This window comes from Peromyscus maniculatus, chromosome 18 (genome assembly GCF_049852395.1).
Source record: "Peromyscus maniculatus bairdii isolate BWxNUB_F1_BW_parent chromosome 18, HU_Pman_BW_mat_3.1, whole genome shotgun sequence".
In the NCBI taxonomy this organism is placed as follows: domain Eukaryota; kingdom Metazoa; phylum Chordata; class Mammalia; order Rodentia; family Cricetidae; genus Peromyscus; species Peromyscus maniculatus.
Window position 1 is genome coordinate 2760972 of NC_134869.1, and position 22091 is coordinate 2783062.

Here is a 22091-nt window from a genome sequence, read left to right on the forward strand (position 1 = left end):
CGAGGACCACAGGTCATGTGAGCACACATTCAGAACTGCACAGAACCAGGAAAGCAGAAGGCTTTACGGTGCAACACCTGCATTTCTCTCAGCTGTATGTTGAGATTTCACTCCCCAAGATGGTGGTACACTGACTGCTTCATGTGGCCCCAAAAGTAGGTCAACAGGTGAGGTACTTTATAACCTTCCTAAGTCTTGGGGAGACTAGTAAGAGTATCTCCATTTGCTCATATATTCAATAGTAACCACTGATGACCTGTTTTTGTTTGTTTGTTTGTTTTTATTATGCAAGACAGGGTTTCTCTGTGCAGTCCTGGATGGCGAGAACTTGCCATGTAGACCAGGCTGGCCTCGAACTCACAGAGATCCACCTGCCTCTGCCTCCCGAGTGCTGGGATTAAAGGTGTGTGCCACTGCCATCCAGCTACTGATGACCTTGTATGTGATGGGTACTGTACCAAGTGCTGGGGAGTCACAGATGAGTAAACACGGTCTATGTTCTTGGGAGGCAGAAACACAAGAACATGCAGTGTCATGACAGTGACCTTTAGTCACTCCAACTTTCCTTTAGAAAAACGTCTCCTTATCCATGATATGTACTCTTTTTGTTCTGCTGTGTTCCCTTATTTCATGTCTTCTTTTAAAACTATCAATTAAGAGGCCCAGCCTCCCTAATAAGAGGTTGGCTCAGCTAACTCTATGCCCATTGGGCTCCTTTTGGGGTCTCAGTGTTACCAGTGTTTAGGCCCTTGTCTGTCTGCCCACCCAGTCTGGCTTTCCTTGATATGTCCTGGTGAATGTTAGCTGCTCTTTCTAGTCTGAGAACTCCTCATCCTTCTATCCACTTGTTTTTTTCTATGCTGGCTAGAGTTGGCTTCTGTTGCTTGTAACACAACCCAGGTAACATATATAACACAAAAGGGCAAAAACACAAAGCAAGGGATGGATCGCAGAGACGTTTGGGCTCCCAGCAGCGCTGCTCCTTACTGGGCACCACTCTGAGGTCAGCGCAGAGCACCAGTGCCTCCCCTCCTTTTCTGTTTCAGTGTCTGTCTGTTGTTTTGGTTGCTGTCTTTTGTGTGGGATTCAAGGCTTGTGCTACCAACACCCAGATCTTAATGGTTTGGGTTTTTTTTTTAAAGACTTATTTTGATATTAGGGCAGGGACCAATTTTTGGCAGAGTGACTAGGGATATAATTAACAACTGACCTATACTCTATTTCCTGTACTCTTGATTTCTCTAGCTGGGCAAAAATGAACTCTAAGCATAGCTGACTTGGCTGTATTCTTAAGTCTGTGGGAAAGAGCCAAGTCAACATGAAAGGTGAAAAATAAGCAAATAATTTGAGATAAACAAAGCTAGATTCAACTATGTATGAAGGAGTTTGCCCAAGATTTGCAGCTGTCTGGATTGAAGGTCTGACTGCATTTAAATGCATATATTCACACACACAGGTACACATGATCCCACTGAGTCTCAGGGAGCCGATGCTGAGAACACAGTCAAGTTCAGGCTTCAGATTAAAGGACTTTCCCCTGCCCCCAATTCCTTTACAATTGGAGCTAACAGAATCCTTGAAGTCACAGAACTTTATCACTAAAGAGTCTTTAGTGATCATCTGCTGTTCGATCTTAAACAGTATTATAATAAAAAACCTGTAGCCAGATATCAGGGTGAACGCTAAACGATCAGAGAAGCAGAACAGACCCCAGTCACCACCTACTACCTCACCAGCTCCACAAATCCTCTGACTGAAATCCTGAGTCTTTAAAGGGTCTCAGCTGAACTGAACTTTTTCCTATCGCCTCACACCTTATATACCTTTCTCTGCCCAGCCATGTCACTTCCTAGGATTAAAGGTGTGTGCTACCACTGCCTGGCTCTGTTTCCAGTGTGGCCTTGAACTCACAGAGATCCAGATGCTCTCCACCTCCGAGCCATGGGATTAAGGGTGTGTGCCACTACTGTCTGGCCTTTATGTCTAAGCTAGTGGCTGGCTCTGTCCTCTGATCCTCAGGTAATTTACTAGAGTACACAATATATTACCACAATCATCTAGTCCCACCCACCAGGTGACCCTTTGCAATGTGTGCCACTAAGAGTCAGTATCTTGTTCTAGGAGAAGCAGGGCTCCAAGTGTTAAAAGGCACATGCTTGCTGGGCATGGTGCCACACACCTCTAATCCCAGCACTCTGGAGGCAGAGGCAGGGGGATCTCTGAGTTCAAGGACAACCAGGGCTACACAGAGAAACCATGTCCCAAAAAACTGACAGAAAAGAGAAAAGAATTGGCACATGCTCTAAGGCAGAGAACATCTGAGTGGCCAGGCTCTCCAGCTACTGACCTCATCAGGGCCTGTAACTTAGCCTCAGTTTCCCCATATGCAAATAGAGGGCAATGATACCTCCAACCTCTGGATTTCAGGGAGACCTGAATGAACCAGTCAAGGAATGAGTTTGACAAAGGTCACAGTGTCACCACCAGCAATAGAGAGAGGTCTGTCCCAAACTTCAAACAGCTCCAACTATCAGAAGATCTAACCATCCGTCTACTATTTCCTTGTGAAGATCTTAATTTGCCCCACAGAGCTTAAGAAAGGTCCCTAAATTGCTCTCAAAGGAGAATGTGGTGTTACAAGCTTGTTACCCAGCAGAACATGCCTCAATTTATGACCATTCCTCTCGTGGCTTCCACAATCTATCTTCCACACTGGGTGTGCTCCAGTGCGCAGGGGCCCATTTAAAAGCAGCGGCCATTGTGCCCATTTTACACAGTGCTACTGTGTTATCATTGTGATGGGAAAGCTCAGTCTGTTAAAGGTGGGCCAGAGGGGAGGTAGGCTACCCAACAGCCTCAGACCACAGCTAATAAAGTCCCAATCAACACAGCCACCTGCTAGCTGCCATGGCACCTCAAGCTCTCCCCTGGAAAAATGAAGGGTACCAGGACCCAGCTCACTGGGCACTTGATTGATGGAGGGAGTGTTTACTTGATTCCATCCTTCTCTGCCCCCTCTGCAGTCATAAACCTACTAAAACAGCTCCCATCACCATTATCAATAATCCTCGCTAGTCAAATCCAGTGGTCAAGTCTTGGCTTCGTCCCTCTTGATAACTTAGAAGGTCCTGTCACATCCACTCATGTTTCCCCTAACCACACTGTAGGAACCCTCCTGACTCAGTCTACTTCCCTGGCTACTCTCAAGTCACCATTGTTGATCCTCCCCATGTCACCTCTAGATGCTACACCGTCCCAGGCCATCCCCTCAGCAGCCACACTTACTCCCTAAGGCTGTCTTAACCCATGCAGTAAGAATAAGTGCACGGACTGTGGGTCTGCCTCAGTGAGCCCAGCTGCGTACTTTATAAGCTGTGATATAGAAGCAAATGACTTAACCTTTCTATGCCTCAGTTTCCCCATTTATAAAGTGGGAGGCAATTTCATATACTTGTAATGTTAAATTAGTTATGTAAGCAAATTAGTTAGAATGTGCTAAGCACTTTTTAAGTGTTAACTCTACTTCTATCGCTTTATATAGTATAAACATGCTGATGTTTATATCCATGAAAGTAACAATCACACGATCACACGCTGCTTCCCTGCTCAAGACTCTCAAGACTCTTCATTAACACTGGACTGCTCACGATCTTATCACACGATCTGCCTTTGTCTCCCTCTCCACCACGGCCCCATTCTTCCCTGCCGGCTTCCCTCAGGCACATCTGCCCTGGCTATTGTCAAACCAAAGCCAGTGTCTCTTCAGGGCTGTCCTAGCTGTCCCCTTTCCTTCACACCTGTGCTTGCCCTTCCAGAGGTAGGTGTGTGTGTGTGTGTGTGTGTGTGTGTGTTGTTGTTGTTGTTGTTGTTGTTTCGAGACAGGGCTTCTCTGTGTAGTTTTGGTGCCTGTCCTGGAACTCACTCTGTAGGCCAGGCTGGCCTCGAACTCACAGAGATCCGCCTGGCTCTGCCTCCCGAGTGCTGGGATTAAAGACGTGCGCCACCCCCCCCCAGCATTTTTCCAGAGTTCTAAGCAAACTCTGCTCAAATGTTACTTACTAAAGAAGCCTTGCCTCATTCCTCCTACAGGTGGCCTCCACCCTCATTCCTGTCCTTCCACTGTTTGTTCCCGAATAATCCATGTGATAGTCTACGCTTGTTTGTTATGCCTACTAGAATGTCAGCCTCTTGGAGACTACAACTTCATACTGTTCTGTCTATTGTCATACCACAGCACCTTCCCAACAAGACACAGCAGATGCTCAATAAACCTTTATGGAATAAATAAATGGAAAAATTAAAAGGTGCTCAGCACATCTCCTGGGACAAAACAAAAATAACCACAAGTTTGTGATTTCAACTTTTAAGAGGCTTAAAATGTTTTAACATTAACACAACACAAACAGGCGAAAGTTACATTGCCATATTTTGACCTAATTTTGACATAAGCACACACTGTATTATACATACTTGGAGTTTCTTCCAAAATTTCCTGAAATTTGTTTCTCTCATATTCCACCAAATCACGTTGAATGTAAGGTCTAATATTCCTAATGACAAAATTCGTCATGTCCAGTCTCATGAGGTCCAAAACACGGAATATTTGTCTAAAAATTTCAGAATTGAAACGAGAAGTGGTTAGTTAGGAAGTTCAGTTGAAACTGAGGACTACTACCTATGTGTCACAGGCTGGATAAGATAAACCTCCTGAAAACGGTGCTGAGGCACCAACTGTCATTCCCCAGGGTCACTTTTCAAGGAAGTTATACACGTGTGTTCCACAGGTCTCCTCCACACATTGCAAAGTCACCTACTGTGGCAGTATTTGTACACCAGCCGCCCATCCCCCACAGCCTGCTGTAACTTCAAGGAGCCTGAACACAGTGCGTAGGACTCCACTTCTAAGGAAAGGAGGAGAGCATCTGTGTAAATCAAAGGACAGAAGGTGAGGCACTGAGAAGAAAGCCGCCCTGCTCAAACCCAGCCTCTCCACTCACCAGGCCTACGCTCATGCACACTTCCTCGGGGTCCTTATGCCTCCGATTTCCATGACCAAATGAGAGGACATCCCTTTTGAAGTGTGTCATGAACAGTAGTGAGATAATGGAGACAGAAGTTCAGGAAGCAATCGTGTTCATCGCTGCTCTTTGTATAATAGCCAGGAAATGGACAGCCTGGTTATCTGTCAACTGATGGGTGGATGAAAATACAGTCCACTTAGCCCACTGGTTGTCGACACTCCTAGTGCTGTGGCCCTTTAATACAGCTCTCCATGTGGTGGTCACCTCCAACCATAACATTATTTTTTTGCTACTTCATAACTGTAATTTCGCTGTTATCAATCATAATGTAGGTGGACAGTGGTGGTGCATGTCTTTAAGCACTCGGGAGGCAGAGACTGGAGGATCTCTGAGTTCCTGGCCAGCCTGGTCTACAGAGTAAGTTCAAGGACAGCCAGGGCTACATAGAGAAACCTTGTCAAAAACAAACACCCCTCCCCCAAAGAATCAATGTAAACATTTGTGTTTTCTGATGGTCTTAGGTGACCCCTGTGAAAAAGGGAGTTTGACCCAGAGGTTGAGAAACACTGATTTATACTATAGTATCTTATCAAATGTTAAAAACCAGAATTATGAAATGTACAGGCAAGTGGAAAAATGCATGGAACTGGAAAACATTCTACTGAGTGAAGTGACTGAGACCTAGAGAGACAGACTTCCATGTCTTCTCTCATGTGAGGACCCCAGCTTGGACTTCTGAGAGGTGCATGTCTGTGTTGTAAAGTGTCTGTAAAGGCCAAGACACAGGAGACAGTAAGATGCATGGAATATGAAAGCTGACGAGGGGGAGATACGATGTGTGAAAAGGTTTAGACAGGGATGGGGCGGGGGTGTATAACAAAAACAAAAGATGCATGAAAAAATCCATATAAAAACCCACTTCTTTAAAGCTAACTAAAAACCCCTAATTTTTTTTTTTAAAAAGCTAGGAGTGAAGAAACCCTACATGAGTGAGTAATGCCGCTCCCAGAAGTCATGGGTCTCTAAACAAAAATATCAGTGTCAGGAATAGGACATCTCCTCTGAGTTGTTGCCCAGAGAGGTCCCAAAATTTTCTCCAAAACAACGTCAGCAGTTGCCACTGTTCTTTGTTGCCCACCAGAATAAGAAAGGAAAACTAGGCTTACTGCTCAAGATGCTACACATTATTGATTGTCAGACATAGAGAAATCAATCTGGATCTCAGAGGGCAGCTCCCCTGGCTGCTAGCGTATGTAGTGTCAGAAAGTGCTATTCAGGCTGCTGGGGGTGTGGATAATCCACCAATGGTTTTATCTAGCTGTGAACCCTGTGGGCTACAAAACAGACCTTCTGGGCAACAGTGGCATGGCTATTTGTGGGGTAACCAACTACATTCTGATTGCATTTAAGGCCTACATCACAGAAAGGAATACACACCTGATACTGTAAGCTAAATCAACATCCTGTGACTTAGGAGGCCATAGGCCATAGAGGGGACCTACTATTGTTGTTTGGCTAAATACACATTGTCAATCTTCCTTCTAAGTATTTATGTTTATACTCATAGATCAGTGCTGCTCTCAACCTCAGACAGAGATGTCCCTTTTTACAGTGAGTGAAGGGCACGAGACTGGACCTTTCAATACTCTATCATGGATAGAGGAGGTATCCATGAAGTTCCACCCCTGCCTAAGAGCGACTAGCAGTTAATGGTTGCTGGGAAAGGGGGTGACATTTTCTTCAGTGGCTATTGCCACTCGTGAGTTACACATGCTCCAGCAAACAGCCTCCACCATGTTTATACAAGCAACTCTAAACTCAGTGGATTAAAAAAAAAAAGTGGCATCCAGTAGGTACCCATGACCAAGATAAACACTAGAGATCTGACATCATATGCCAGTAATATTGGTGGCTAGAAGAAGAGCTTCTGTAATCTTCCAGAACTCAGGACATTTCTAAAGACATATAAAGCCAATTTTACAGACAGGTGAAGCATCACCTTGACAAACTGTCAATTTACCACAGGCTACAAATGAAATTACTTTCTGTATTCTATATATAGACCAGTTTCCATCTCCTTGTTTTCTAAAACTATAACATGAAACTTGGTTCTCAGTATGTCCTCTGGGATTAGGAGGAAGTGACTGCCACCAGAGATAAACAAGATGCTCACACATCAATGGGAACCTCCCACCCTAGGAGGAACTGCAGCAGAGCTGGAGATTTGAGGCTATGGCAAGTATCTCCAGACAGGATCTCCCTTCTGCAGCCCTGCTTCAGTCTGGTGAGACAAAGTCAAGGGCACCTGCCCCTCTGGTGCTGCGTTCTCACACTGATGTCTCACAGTCTCTTTCCTCTTGTAGCTGAATGGAGGCAATATCACCAGCTGGTGAGGGACAACCAAGAACAGGAGAGCCTGGCTTCCCAAAAGGGAAGTGGAGAGCCGCTGACCAATACTCCCAGAGTCAGACACTAGTACAAAACAATTTTTTTATTAACAAAATCCCTGAGAATTCAATAGCAGCTAATGACTCTTCCCAATGCAGATGGCTTCCTCTAACCCTGACTACATTAGAATCCACTTGCCGGAAGTTCTACAACCTTATAAGCCTCCTTCAATAGCACCAATAACAACTGTTTAATTAGCACAGTGCATTGTTCAAAGTCTCTCTCCCTCTAAACCCCTGGGGCCAGGAATTCAGTTTTTATTACTGTATCCTCAGGGTCCACTGAAGGCAGACTAATAACCTGGCTAGAAAATTCTATACACTCTGTCAAGGACTGACTGGATCCCTGCTTTTTTGTTTTTCTCTGTGTCACAAACTCCTCTGGAAGGCCAGTTATCTATGCTCCCCCACGCTCCCAGGTCTCTGAATGAACGTGAAGACACTGTAAGAAAATGGATGCAGCAAAAGGGCTAACCTCAGCATCTCCACGATGTTGGTAGTAGCCTTCAGCTCTCTGATATCTTCGTCTCTCACAGGAGCACACATCTTTCCCATCGTGTTGATGACATAGTTGGCCAGACCTTGAATGTCAACAGCACTGTGCTCGGCCTGCTGTCTAATGAGGTCAATGTCCAAAACTTCACAGATCTGATTGTGAAGCCTGTTCCCACCAGGAGTGAGAAAAGAGAGGAGAGTCTGCGCGGGAAAGAAGAGTCAGCAGCACAGTTACCAAAGGAGGTGCTCCCCATTCATTCACACCCGAGTGTCCCGATGTTGCCTAGGAAGTACTGGGTCAGAAACACTCAGTGTCTCCACCTTGAGAAGAAAGCTCCCTCTGCTGATGCAAAGCCACCACTGTGGTGACTGACTGACATTTCAGAAGAACACAACTGACAAGGACGCAGAACCTGAACACTTCCAAAGCCTTCCGCGAGGAAGGAGGAACGGCTTGCACACCGTGGCTCCAAAACCACTCAGGAGTAGACGGAAAAGCCCTGGGAAGTCCATGAAGAATACGCTACACACAAATACTATACAAGCCAGTGGTTAACTGAGTACTCATCACGGGTTGGCTCCAAGCTCATGTACACTGTAATGGCTGGGGAACAAGCCCTGAGCCTGACAGTCTCAATTCAGATCCCTCTGACCTCAAAGCTTTGTGAACCGGGGTGAGTTAGAGAACTGTGCACATAAAATACAACAGTGTACGGTAAAGAGCAAGCATCTTGTCAATGTCACTGAAAAGAACTGCCATCTTCTCACTGAGTTCCTGTAACTACCCTGTGAACACTCAAAAAGCTGACATTTTTAGAGGGTGAGCCTATTCCAAAGCCAGGTCTAACTCCAAGGTCTTGTTTTGTGCTCAAAGCTCTATCTACCCTGAGCTCTATCTGCTGCTGTTTCCCTAATTCCACCCACCGATAGGAGGTTCACAGAAGAATCTACTGGAATCTGACAGTCTTTTAAAGTGAAAGATGATACAAAGATACCAAACAGTCTTCGGAGAGGAAACCAACTGCTACAATGTATTGCATACACACACCCATTCCTGTTCCTATGTTGAAAGCCAATTCTGACAGGTAATTATTAGGTCATGGGAGCAGATTCATCAGCAATGGGATTAATGCCTTTATGAAAGGGACCCAAGAAGGCTCCTTTGCCTGCCCGCCCCCCATCATGTGAGGATAAAGAAAGAAGGATTCTAAATAGGCCTTCAACAGGCAGCAAAAGTGCTGGTGTCTTGGTCTTAGACTTCTCAGCCTCTAATACTGAGGAATTTCTACTGTTTATAAGCTATCCATCTACGGTATCCATCACACAGACCCCAGGGATTAAGGCACTAATGGAACAACATCAACTTGCCTCTCTGATTTCTTCAAACAGTCTGATGGCATATTCATATTGGGGGGGCTCGGCACTGAGATCTGCTTCCAAGACATCCCAGAAGGCCTGGTGAACAACACGCTTCACTTGACCAGCAAGGCTATAGGGAAAAAAATGGACTATTTAGTTTTAATGAGCATTGAAAGATACATGTTCACTATAGATATTTAGAAAATACATTTAAAAAACCCAGAACTTAGCTTACCCTTAAGCCCATGATTAATCTCTTAGCCTATTTTCCTTGTTCAGAGCATGAACAATGTTTTCAGACAATAAAAACACTGAGCTGGAGAGATGTCTTAGTGAGTAAGACTTGTGGAATCACAAGGACAGGCTCTCAGAACCCTCTTAACAAACCAGGTGTCCTACAAATACCTGGGGATTTGGAAGAATCAAAAGTCCTCTTGTGGCCTCCATGCACACACATAGTCAAACAGATAGACACATGCACACAAATAAAAATCAATACTAAAAAAATACCAATATGCACAATATAATACATTTTTTTCATTTAGAGATTCATGTTTTGCCCTAAACTCTAAAATGTTTCCTTAGCATATCTTTTAATAACTTCAAAAAATTCTGTCCTAAGAAGGCACATCATGACTTAGTAGACAGTCTTCTATACAGCTGCTCTGTAGTTAGGGTAAGATATCAACAGCATTGCTCTTTCTTCAATAGCTGAGCGTGCATGGAAGGGACAGAACAGGTTGGTCCCAAGGAGACATGCCTTTGAATGGCTGCCACATTCTACTCAGATGTCCCATTTAAAGCCAGCCAGGAATAAACTGCTGAAATAGGAGACTTCCCAGGAAGCACTCACAAGAATCAGTGCATTCCCACTGAACTCTTCGCTACATTTAATCATACACACACACACACACACACACACACACACACACACACACACACACACACACACACACACACACAATCTTTAGCATCCTTCACATACACACAGGATTCCAGGTTACCTGTTCTCTGGGAGGGCATTTTGCTTCAACTGGAAGTTCTCGTTCACAGCTATTTCATGAGCAAGAGTCATGTCTGATAAGTTCTTCGCAGCAGCCATCACGTCATCAAACGTCACACCCCCGGGAGGGCTTGTTGCTGAAAGGAAAGCGAAGTCAGCTGATGCGGTAGGAGAGAAGCTGACATCCAATGTCCCCAGTGCCAGGCAGGCTCTTTCTCAGGTAAATATCACGGTTCTACAAGTCAGAGAGCACACACTAAAGAAAGGTGGGCTTGGCAAAGATTTCAGTATCGAAGTGCTCCCTCTTCAGCTTTAGTTTCCATATTTATAATGAATTTTCAAATGTTCCTGAGACAAACTCCTTAATATAGGCCTATTATAACTTTTAAAAACTTAATCCAATTTCTTTTCCATGTTTATTGACATATGTGTTTACATGTACTAACAGTAGATTGACAGATGAGGTTGTGTACTTCCTCACTGTATATACAGTTTAGTGTAAGGCTGAAGTTCATTCCCATTTCTGCCATTTGTTAGTTCATTTGACTTCACTGACACATATATTAGCCTCTTAACAGGCTCTCTCTGAGGCAATTAATTAAGACAATTAATTTTTTTCTTTTTAGTTTTTTCATGACAGGGTTTCTCTGTGTAGCCCTGGCTGTCCTGGATCTTGCTCTGTAGATTACAGGCTGGTCTTGAACTCAGAGTTCCGCCTGCCTCTACCTCCTGAGTGCTGGGATTAAAAGTGTGCACCACCACTGTTGAGCAATTTAAGTAAGAACATAGGAGGAACTCAATACATAATTAAATCATAACAAAATATATTTGAGAGGGTAGATTATCTACTCAATAGGAAAATAGTGAAGAATTAGAGTTATTTCTAGATATTATACTAAGAAATTGTTCTAATAAATCAAGTTTACAAAATCATTGTTGGAAAAAATCTCAGCTTCAGTTAATTAGAAGACATGACCTCAAATAAAGGCACAGATAGGCAATACTTTCCATTGTTTCCATTTGTTGTAACTGTTTGTTCTAGGGGCGGGTGGGAGAGGAAGTGCTTAAGTGGAGGAAGGTGAGAAAGATGATGCCTGGGAACTGGCCAAGTCCTTCTTCGGAATGCCTGGGTACCATGATATCAGATGTAGAGACCCTGGACATGGTGTCAAGAATGAGGAAAGATGCAGAAGTGCATGGCTGCTCTGGATTCTCTACCTCAAGATTCTCCTTAAAAACACCTGTAGTCTTTGGTCCAATCACCAGTGACATCCAGAAAGTCTCAGTGCATCAGGATGCTCATAAAACCCCATTTATAAAAGAGCAACACAAGGTAGGAAATGACTGCCCAATGACAAATCAGTGAACACGTACAAATGTCTGTTACTCTACGACATAGTAGGTGGTCCTGAGGACAGTGTTTATCATGAGTAGGTATGTGTTTGGGTTACGATACTAAGGGCAAGAGTCCACATCAGTGTGAGGGACGATGGTCTGGCAGTGCTGGCAGCTGGCTGTCATGTCTGGGTGATGCTGCAGGCCATCTCTTCTTTTCTCTATACTATACATTTTCCAAGTTTTAAAGCTGGAAATGTAAAAATTGAAATAAACAAACTAATTGTTTTGAAGTGGGCATCTGATCATATTGAACATCAGTTGCTTTTTCCTACCTTAGCTTTGGTAGTTTTAGATGTTCTGTACTTTCTAGACAAAATGCTAATTCAAAACTTAAAAAAACAAAAGGCAAAGTCAAGTAGTTCATACCTGTATCTGTAGCCCTGGTGGTGGTGGGGGAGCTAAGGAGGAAAGTGCCACAGGTTCAAAGCCAGCCTGGGCTACAGAGTGAAATCTTGTGGAAGGAAGGGGAAGGAAAAAAAGAGCCTGCTTGACACACGTCCTGTGTCCACAGACCGGAGGTGGGGTGTGTGTGTGTTTGTCTCCCCAGTGACAGCCACTCTTCTGGCTCTCCCACAACCCACAGTGTAGTAATTCTCCCTGTGGGTTGATCTGGGGGGATTTGCACAACAGTGTTTAAAATCAGCAAGGAAATTCTCTTTAGATTATTTCACTTCCTGTCCAACCCTTCCGGAAAGGCAAATTTCCTTCAATGTGAAACAGAAAAGACTGATTTGGCTTCATCATAATCTGCACAAGATAATCTCAAGAAGGGGTGTTGCCACCATTTGGGAGACAAAACAGGCAGGGCTAAGGATGGGGTTCAGTCTCAGGTTAGAGACAACAAGGCTCAAATAAAACGAGCAGGCTCCAGGAGACAAGGCTCAACATAAAATAGTGAGCAGGCTCCAGGCTTATTCCTAAGAACACACGCAGACAGCTACAGTGCCTTCGACACGCTATTCTGGGGGCTCTAGAAAGGAGGGGGAGACACTTCTGAGTTTTCAAAACCATCCTGCACTGCCAGCACCCGCCACCCCCTGCCTTGCTCCCTGTTGCTCACAGGCAGGAGAGCTGGATTTGCTGGAGAAATCGCTGGTGAAGCTCTGCCTGGAACACTCATAGTCACTGAGCGAAGCCATGCTTTCGGAGAACCGAGAAGACTCTGAATCACTCTGCTGGTCCTCGTTCACACACTGCTTCTCATCATTCAAAGGCATCTTGTATCACCTTGGGTATGGAGAGAGAGAGAAAAAGAGGGAAGGGGGTGGGAGGGAGGGAAGGAGGGAAGGAGGGAGGGAGGGAGGGAGGGAGGGAGGGGAGAGAGATGGGGGGGAGCGTGAGAGAGACAGAGACAGCGAGAACCTGCCCAGACAGAGAGACCCTGAATCAACATGGTTTCTAACATGCTTTTTCCAACATGGATAATATAATGCCCACAGGTGTGACAGTAGAGGGGAACAAAGGTCCCCAAGAAATTACTTCCCCCTTCCCTCAGCACCCTGACCAACACTGTTGCAAGATCATCAAGACTTCCTTCCATATCCAGTGCAAATGTGGAGCAGCTCTAAGTGATGACAAATCCTTTTAAAATGCACACAGAGCGCAGATGCTCTCTCCTGGGTTGGTGAGGTAAGGCTCTGTGGGTTCCTTGGCAGACTCTTACTCTGTTCTGGGAAGTCACTTAACCACCTGACTCTGGGAAAGCAAGGCTCAAAGACTGACCTTCCAGGCCTTGGTCAAGACTGAAGAGGATTAATTGCGTCACGGGGCTTCTTCACACAGCACGCAAACACAGTTACTGTTCTTACCGCTTTGTTTTAAATAAATTAGGTTTAGCTGGTGAGATGGCTTGGGTAAGGGCACTTGCTGCCAAGCCCAGTGACCTGAGTTCAATCCCTGCAATCCACATGATAGAAGGAGATAACCAATTCCACAGACTGTCCTCTGACCTCTACAGGTGCTGTGAGCATGAATGTACCTATACACATACACAGGGTAAATTTAAAGAATGAAACTTACAAAGAAAATAAGGATGCTCAACACACTCTTGGCACCTCTGTGAGCCTCTCAAGGGAATGAAAGACTGAAGAAACTTCCTGGACTACCTGGTCTCTCCATTTCCATAAGAACTGTCCCAGCACGAAGACCAAGACCTGTTGTTTGGTTTGGACCTAACAATTCACAAAGCCCCTAGCACAACTTACCCAACACCTAGGAAGATAAACAGACTCAGAGGGACAAGATTTATTTACTCCACCATGGAACCAGCCCCTGGACGGTAAGTCAAGTGCTTTCTCTGGGACATCACAGAGCATCCCAAGGAAGGGGACAGGCCTAGCACAACCAAGAAAGACTATGGCATATGAATGCCAGCCCTGGGCCCATAACACCAGCCAGGGCTATGAGGAAATCAGCCTTGATAGGAACATAGTATCGTTGACACTAAAAGGGATTTTGCCCAAGGGAGAAGGCACTTCCAACCTGGATAGGCAACAAAAATAGAGTTCACTTCAGTGAGGGATGGGATACTTTTCACAAATGCCAAAAAAAAAAAAAAAAAAAGGAGAAGCCATCAATAATGCATAATATGACTGGGAATGCCTCTACAAGTTCTTAAATGAATCTATCTGTTCATATTTACAGCCTACTGTGCACCAGGCACTGGGAAAAGTAACTGAACAAAATAGACATTGTCCTGTTCTCAAGTATGGTTACATAAAGCTGTGTGAGCCATCTGGAGACAAGGTATTGCTGAGAAGCACTAAGGGGTACAGAGGAGAGACCCAGACATCATTGTGAGATATAGGGCAAACTGCATCTCTTGGGTGCTGACAGTAACAAGGATGAGCCTGGGAGTGGGGGTGGGGGGAGGTCGTGAAAAGGGAAAAAGGCCAAAGGGCATTTCCACCTGGTCTCAACCAAAACTTTCTTCAGTCTTGACCCTCACAGAGATGCACATTGGCTCAGGTCAAAACTTGAGCAGGCAGAGAATTGTGAATTGTTTCTGCAGATAGAAAGGCACTGAGCAGTGGGGAACTGCCACTTGGAAGCATTCACCCTATCTTAGAATCCCAAAGCTGACTACCATAGACATGGGCTATAAAATAGTCCCGAACTCTTGGCTCCTCGGTGGCAAGTTCTTCTGTCCCGTGAAAACTGGTTTTTACCTGAGCATTTACTACAGTGTCCTGGGGGGAGGCAGGGAGGACAGGAGAGAATGAGCTGCTGTCACTCTCTGCCATGAGTTCACTTCCCATTGCTGGCACTACTTGAAAATGCTTCATTCCAAGGAGGCCTCCCGCTGTCCTCCACCACATGGCACTCTGCTCAGCAGCTCTGTAGCACGTCCCCTTCATCTCCACAAAAGGACTTGATGATGGGCCAGTGAATACAAACATCTGTGTACCAGGCATGAGGAACTCAATTCAAGTCCCCAAAGCCCAGATTAAACCTGTAATCCCATGGCCGCGGGGAGGGACAGCGGGACTTCTGGGGCTTGCTGGCCTCTACCTAGCTCCAAGTGCAGTGGGAGACCCTGTCTCAAGGAACTAGGGTGGGGTGACGAAGCAGGCTTTCAGCATGCTCACACCCCCAAAAAGCATCTGCAGCTGTTTTCTTGCAGTGACTGCTTTTGATTCTCCTTGGTAAGGGAGACACAGTGCCTCATCCAGCACCAAGTTCACGACAAATATTCAGGGTCAGCTACATCACAGTCACTGGATCCTATTTGGAACAGATTCAAGGAGAACATCTGCAAACAAACAGCCCTACACGTTCACATGCCCGCTGCTGCCAAGTGCAGCCCTAGAGCAGAGACACTACCATCTATGCCAGCTTCTTTACTGAATCCAAACCCCAGGTCTTGTCATGCCTGGGCTGGCTCCTGCTTTCTCTACTGCAGTGGCCTTACACCAACAGGGTATTTCAGTAAAAATGAATAAAAGCTTTCATCTATGGGAATTTATGAACCGGTTCATTTTATATTCCAGCTGGACAGCGCATTCGGTAGGTGTTATAATTACTTGAACAAGGAAGTCAGGTACAAGACTTAAAAAGTAAGAAGCACGAGGTTAAGAGCTAAAACCCAGTCTGTCACTAGCTTACTGTGTGACTTCATGCACAGCTGTTTTCTCGGGGGCAGGAGACCATGAGGTGGACTAATTCCAGATTCTTTCAGCCAGAAATTGATAAGATGCTCCTCCAAACCAGAGTTCCATGAAACAGTATGAGATGTTTTAAAAAAAGCAAACATACAGCAAGCATGTTTAATTGTATGCAACTAAGTTTTGTATCAACCTGTCACTGGAGGTAGAATCTGAGGCACTCAGCTATAACAGAAAATTGAAAAGTATCACACTGTTTAGAAGCTCTTTAGTGGGCAGAAGCATCCATGTTACAACCGGGACTTACTGTATCCAAGCAGAAGCAAGCAGAAGCTTGTCTTTGAAGCAAGGCGCTAACCACTTTGTTAAGAGTTGTCTATTTTGTATGTAGGTAAACCCCAAATGCCTAACATGTGGAGCTGGAGTGCAACTTCACCTGGTGACTAAGGAGAGGGGCTGGGACAGTGTTGGACACAGACAACAGGACACGGGTGACTGTGTGCTTCTGTCCAATCACCTTGGCCATTAAGACAGGAGAACAAAATCATGTTTCCCCTGCAGAAAAACAAGCCTGGCAGTGACCCCAGGACAGAACTACATGCTTTTCTGAAATATGAAACTATCAAATGGCCTGTCCCAGTGAGAGAGATCGTCTGCAGGCGCCCTCATACCAATCCTTCCCTTCCTCCATCTTGAGTTTCCACATGGGTCCTCTGGGACAACCAACTTGACCGAGAAGACATTGAGGGTAACTAGACTGCTTCAACTATTTCAGATTCTTAGACTGGTGATAATAAAGCTGTTTGTTTCAAAGAAGCACACTGCTTTTCCTACTGACAAACTTAGATCCACCTTGCTGGCCACCAAAGCAACTCCCAGTTAAATCAAGTGATCCGGCAGGAACACCACCCTGAGGACTCACTGGCCAAAGGTAAAGACAGTCGATACCTCCAAGCAAAGTTTCCAACATTATTACAACGGGTCACTATTTGAAGAAACTGCAGATTGTATGTATCATTCCATTCTTTTCTAACATTCAGCATCATGCCACTCCTTCTCAGGACCAGTCAACAGGTAAAGATTTATTGCCGAATTAAATACATTGATGAGTAATGACAGTTTACTGCTAACATTTTAGAGACAAAGAAATAGATACAGGAACCTAAAGGAGCCAGCCATGTGTCTCAGCACAGAGAACAGGGAGATCAGTTATTAATTTGTGATTCTTCAGTTTATATTTGACTTCATGTCCTTATTTCCTTTCTACAGAAAACTATTTCTATAAATAACCTGTCCTGGTGCAGGATTATAAAAAGACACTAGCACTGACATACATGTCCCCGAGGCAGTCAGAACACTGCTCACCAAGTGAGTATCCTCATATGAACAAATCTGGCCCCATGTCTACTCAGAAAACAACTGGAGTTTTCAATCTGTCCGCCTGGATCATATTGCTCATCAAGAAGTCACTTAATGTAGTTAGTTTAACAGTATGCATTTCTGCCTTCCCAGTAACTTTTAAAATGGATGTAGAAAAGGAAGTATTTCCTTTTCCAGTCTCCAGTTCCTATATCCACACAATTCAAAGGCTAGCGAAGCTTCAAAGTCCCAGGAGCCTAAAGAACATGCACATTGTACCACTATCCTCTTCAGACCCTACCAATACTAAAGAGTAAGCTACAACCAACAGTTATGGACGTTTAGCATGACCTCAATAATACTCTGTGGGTGCTTAAAAGAATTGATTTCCTCAAATCTGCATCGTAACTGTGTTATGTAGGTGTTACTCTTGTTTAAAATAAGAACGTATGGGTCAGAGAGACAGTATTACTCCCCCAAAGGTTTACAGCAGAGCAGAGGCTCAGCTCCAGCCACAGCAGCCTGGAACCCCGAAGCCCACACATTCTACTGCTCCAGGGCGGCTGGAGGAAATCAGTGTGCTGCTCATTCTTTCCATTCCCTCTCTGCCAAATTGATCTGTCTATCATCACATGGGCACTTGCACATGTGGAAGCAAGATGACCTTATCCTGGGACAGCTGTTCAAGCTCTATACCGTGAAGGACATCACTGAAAGAGATCATTCAGCACAGTAACATTCAACCACCCCACTATAGTGACGAAAGCCCTCTATGCCATTCCTTATGTATTGCAAAATCCTTGTTAAAACCCAGGCACTACCCAAAGGGTTAACTGCTTACAGCTAGCCAAGTCATAAACATTTTGAAGTAAACTGTTCAGGTTATCCAACAGGGCCCTGAAGAATGAAATCCATGCAGCTAAGGCTAGGTTGTGGAAAAAAGAGATGTCAAGAGACACTTAGTAGCTACCCTCCTTCAAGACCATACTGAAGTCAGGCACAAGGCACCCATAAGACAGTGTTGGAGCCCACTACGTTTCCTAGTGGCTGTACCCAGCAGGGCTGCATAAAAGGTTGATCGGACCACGGGCCTGAGTAGCAGGAGTTTCTAAGGGTCTGCACTTGATGGTAACTAGCAAGGGGGAGGTCTTTTGCTCCACCCCTTGGCATTGTTATAAATAGACCTTTGGAATAAAGTTCAGGGCTGGTGGATAAGGATCCAGGCCCACCAGAGTCTATCCTGTGTTTTCTCTCTGTTTCTCTCCCCTCTCTTTCTAACTAAGTCTCTTATCCCTCATTCCTCGAGGCCCTAGTGAAAATAATGGTAGGAGCTGGCCTGCCACAGGACAGGGGGAGGGGGTGGGATATAACACTGAACTCTGATGAAAAAAATTGCAGATGCTAGAAAATTTCCATCTTCTACCAAATGGTGCTTCAGCACCAGCCCAAAGCAAAGAAAAACCATAGGACTGAGGGAAAGTTCCTGCAACAATACTGGTCCTCATCAAATCAGAGCCTACAGAGAACTAGACAAAAGCCAACAAGCTGGCCACTGTCTACAAGGCAGTGCCCATGATCCAAGAGTCACATGTCATTACAGCACCAGGGAAGGTTTCTAGGCACTTTTCATCCTGGAAAGCACTCTCTGCCCATCCCTGCTCCTAATTAAACACACTCCGGGGGCCTCAAGTTAGCTGCCTGTACACATGACTGGGTGTTCAGCCCTGGGCCACGTCAAATGGGGCAATGTATGAAATCCAAGGGAAGAAAAGGCGGGTAGGCAGGGAGCCTCTTAGCTCAGGAACCAGCATAAGAACATTATCAGTTGACATAGGAAAACCAAGACCTCTGAGCTAGACACCCTGAGTGCTGAGCGGCTCTCTAGGGAGAAGGGCAAGTTGTCTGGTTTCTTCACGTTAGGGTACCAAGACAACGATGAGAGAGTATGTTTCACTTCAGTCGCAGGGGGAACCACTCTTAAGTGTTTCCTCTCCTCTGCTTGTATTGTAGTTTAACAGACACTTCTTGGTTGACAGGATTTTTGCATTAAAACACATGATCTGGGCTTCAAGTGGTCGGGGGTGGACAGAACCTTATAGTCCTGGACATGCCAAGAAAGTGCTCTCCCATAAAACTTCATTCCCAGTCATTTTTAAAGGAAACGTCACGTCGTTGCGAAATCGTTCGTTTTAATGGAAGTTTTTCCTCCCCTACTAACGTAAACACACGTAACTGTGTCATCCACGTGCCACCAAATCTCGCTGCTATGTGTTGTGGTGCCACCCTGGGCACAAAGTCATCCTTGAGAAGGCAAGGGTCTGACCCAGATGTGACCTGAGCTAGCCTCCGGGACCGTCCAGCCCAACGGAAGTCCCCGGAGTCCCGCCCGCTCGCCCACGTTCCCCGCTCGCCCCGCCCTCCAGCAGCACCACGTTTCCTGTCAAAACAAACGCTTGGGGGAGGGGACTGCCCGGACAGAGCCCAGCGCCCGAGAAACCCGGCAACAAGCGGCAAACACAGGCCGCGGCTCGGCCCGGCCCGGCCCCACCACGGCTCAGCCCAACTCTGCAGGGCCGGGGGAGCGGGCACCGCCGCACTCGGGGAGCCCGGAGCGCCTCGCGCCCCGAGCGCAGTCGCTGGCACGCACCCAAAGGGATGTCATCGCGGCCCAGCGCCCCGGCCCCGCCTGGGCGCCACCGCCACCGCGGCCCCGGGGGTCCAGTGCCCCGACCTCGGATGGCACAAGGAGTCCTCCCGCCGCCCTGAGGAGAGGCGGTCCCCTCAGATCCCACGGCCCCTCCCCTGGGATGGGTACGCACCCCCGGATCCCGCGCAGAGGCTTGAGGAGGGCTGGGTGGCCGGGGTCGCGGGGCTCTGCGTATCCCCTCACCCAGCACGGCACACACGGGGGGACTGGCCGGCCTGTCAACTCTGGAGCCTTCCTGCAGCCCCACGCGGTATTTAAAGGGTCCCGAGGTACTCCCTGGGCGAGACCATCCGTGAAGGGACTGGAGGGGGGACGAGGGCGCCGCGGCTCGGGGATCCAGAGGATCCAGTCAGAGCTGAGATCGCTGAACCCTCAGAGTGTGCTACAGCAACTTAAACTTCCTCAGGCTTGCATCGCGAAGGCCGGGGACGGCTCGGATCGAATGCCGTTTGGCCACGGGAAGACAGACTCCCCCGTGCTCTCGGGTGGTACAACCCGAGCCTGCCGGGGGCGGGGCGAGGAGTGTACACGGAACTGGGGGAGCCTATGGCCGGGGGTGTCCCGGCCGAGCTGGGGCCTAAAGCGTTGGGGGCGGGGCCTGATGTCTAGGGGCGGGGCCACTGTCTAAGGGCCCGGCCGGCGGGGGAGCAGGTGGAGCCCCAATCCTACTTCTTTTAGTTCGCCGGCTGGCTAGACGCTGGCTAGCTCCAACAGAGCGGACAAACGTGTAGTGCCCGCTCGCTCTATGCTGTGAAAGCTGGATGCCCAACTTCACACTGTCCACACACACGGGGTCCAGGGAGCCAACAGCGTTCCAAACTGGCTGTCCCACGCACATCAGCGACCAATCGCGTCATCCACAGGTGTCTACATTTTTTTTCTCGTAAACACGGGTCCTGATTTGCCCCTTGAATCAAGTGATTGGCTTCTAGGAGCCACACCTACCCAAGTTCTCCGAAGGCTTCGCTGGCATGCAAAGATAAAGTTAAGTAAGGGCTTTTTGGCAGCGCTTATCTTGGGGAGAAGTTTCGACCTGGGTTAATGTAAATACGTGCTGGGAGGGGCTCTGTGTGGTCAGGCTTACTAAGCATAACTTCTTGTGAGTTTTTGCTTTTGGATGTAAAGAAACGGTCTTCCCCTTAGCACAGAGAACCACTATTCTACCAGGTACAGATCGGCATTACTTGTATTCATAAAAATAAATCGGTATTCATATAAATAAATAAATAAATTTTATGTAAGCTGAAATATTTTTGTTTAGGCCTGAAATCATATCTAGATTGTGGAGGCAAATTGGCCACCATCATTCTAGAGAGAAGAAAAACAAAAGCAGGCAATATTTTAAAACAAGGTAGAAAGACAGTTGTACAGCATGGACTGGTCACAGGTTCAAAACCCAGTCCCTAACATTCACCTACCCAGGAGCTCCTGTTCAGTGAGACAGCAATAGTTCTGTTTCCCTGAGGTGCTGTGAGAATGGAGGGATCCACAGCAGTCTACACAGCAGTACTCAGTGGTAGCTACTAACACTAGTTGGCAAATCATTCTGAACAAACCTACCTAGTAATTTGTATAAATATGTACCTGTCACTCTCCTAAACCACGCAACCTAAAGCTGGAGCCATGGCAGGTGAGAGCCCTGGCTGCTCTATCCAGAGGCCCACAGCTAGTATGGATCTCAGCATCCACGTTGGGTGGCTCACAAACACTTGTAACTCTAGCTCTGAGGGATGCAATGATCTCTCCTGGACTCCTCAAGCACCTGCACACACACACGTGCACATACACACATATGCACACGTACACTCTCGAACATGCAGAGACATACACATAAATAAAAAAATCTAAAAAGTAATAAATCATACAACCTGTTACTGATCAGGAAATTGAAGAGAAAATGTTGTTGGTACCCAGGTTCTTTCCTATGGACCCACCGTTATTTATATCTCTTGTTGGAATGAGCAGATGGCAGCCTCTAGTCTCAAGGCTTGCCAAATAACCACCACCACACAACTGCCCTAAAAACACCACAATAAAAAGATTAACCCAAAATATCTCAATTCCTGGTAAGCATGTGACAATAACATGTAAAAACAGTGTGTGCTTTGCAAGCTTTGCATTAATGTGCTCAGTGTCGTGCTGTGCCATTAACCAGGGACAGGTGAGCATGAGTCAGCACAGCTGTCCTGTCTACCTGGG

The 22091-nt window shown here is 46.3% G+C and overlaps 1 protein-coding gene across 2 annotated transcripts in view; it reads right to left on the reverse strand.

The window, feature by feature from the left end:
• Window positions 1-20142, reverse strand: part of Tcp11l2 (t-complex 11 like 2) — a 35259-nt gene extending 15117 nt beyond the window's left edge. The window contains exons 1-6 of one of the 2 annotated variants that reach the window (XM_006986978.4): window positions 20005-20142; window positions 12784-12950; window positions 10327-10462; window positions 9332-9452; window positions 7944-8164; window positions 4471-4607 (exon numbers count right to left, since the gene is read on the reverse strand). In XM_006986978.4, the coding sequence (XP_006987040.1) occupies window positions 4471-4607; window positions 7944-8164; window positions 9332-9452; window positions 10327-10462; window positions 12784-12940 (772 nt within the window). In that variant the 5' untranslated portion in view covers window positions 12941-12950; window positions 20005-20142. The remainder of the gene's footprint in view (window positions 1-4470; window positions 4608-7943; window positions 8165-9331; window positions 9453-10326; window positions 10463-12783; window positions 12951-20004) is intronic. The other variant, XM_076554463.1, reaches the window with a different exon arrangement.
• Window positions 20143-22091: the final 1949 nt, after the last annotated feature.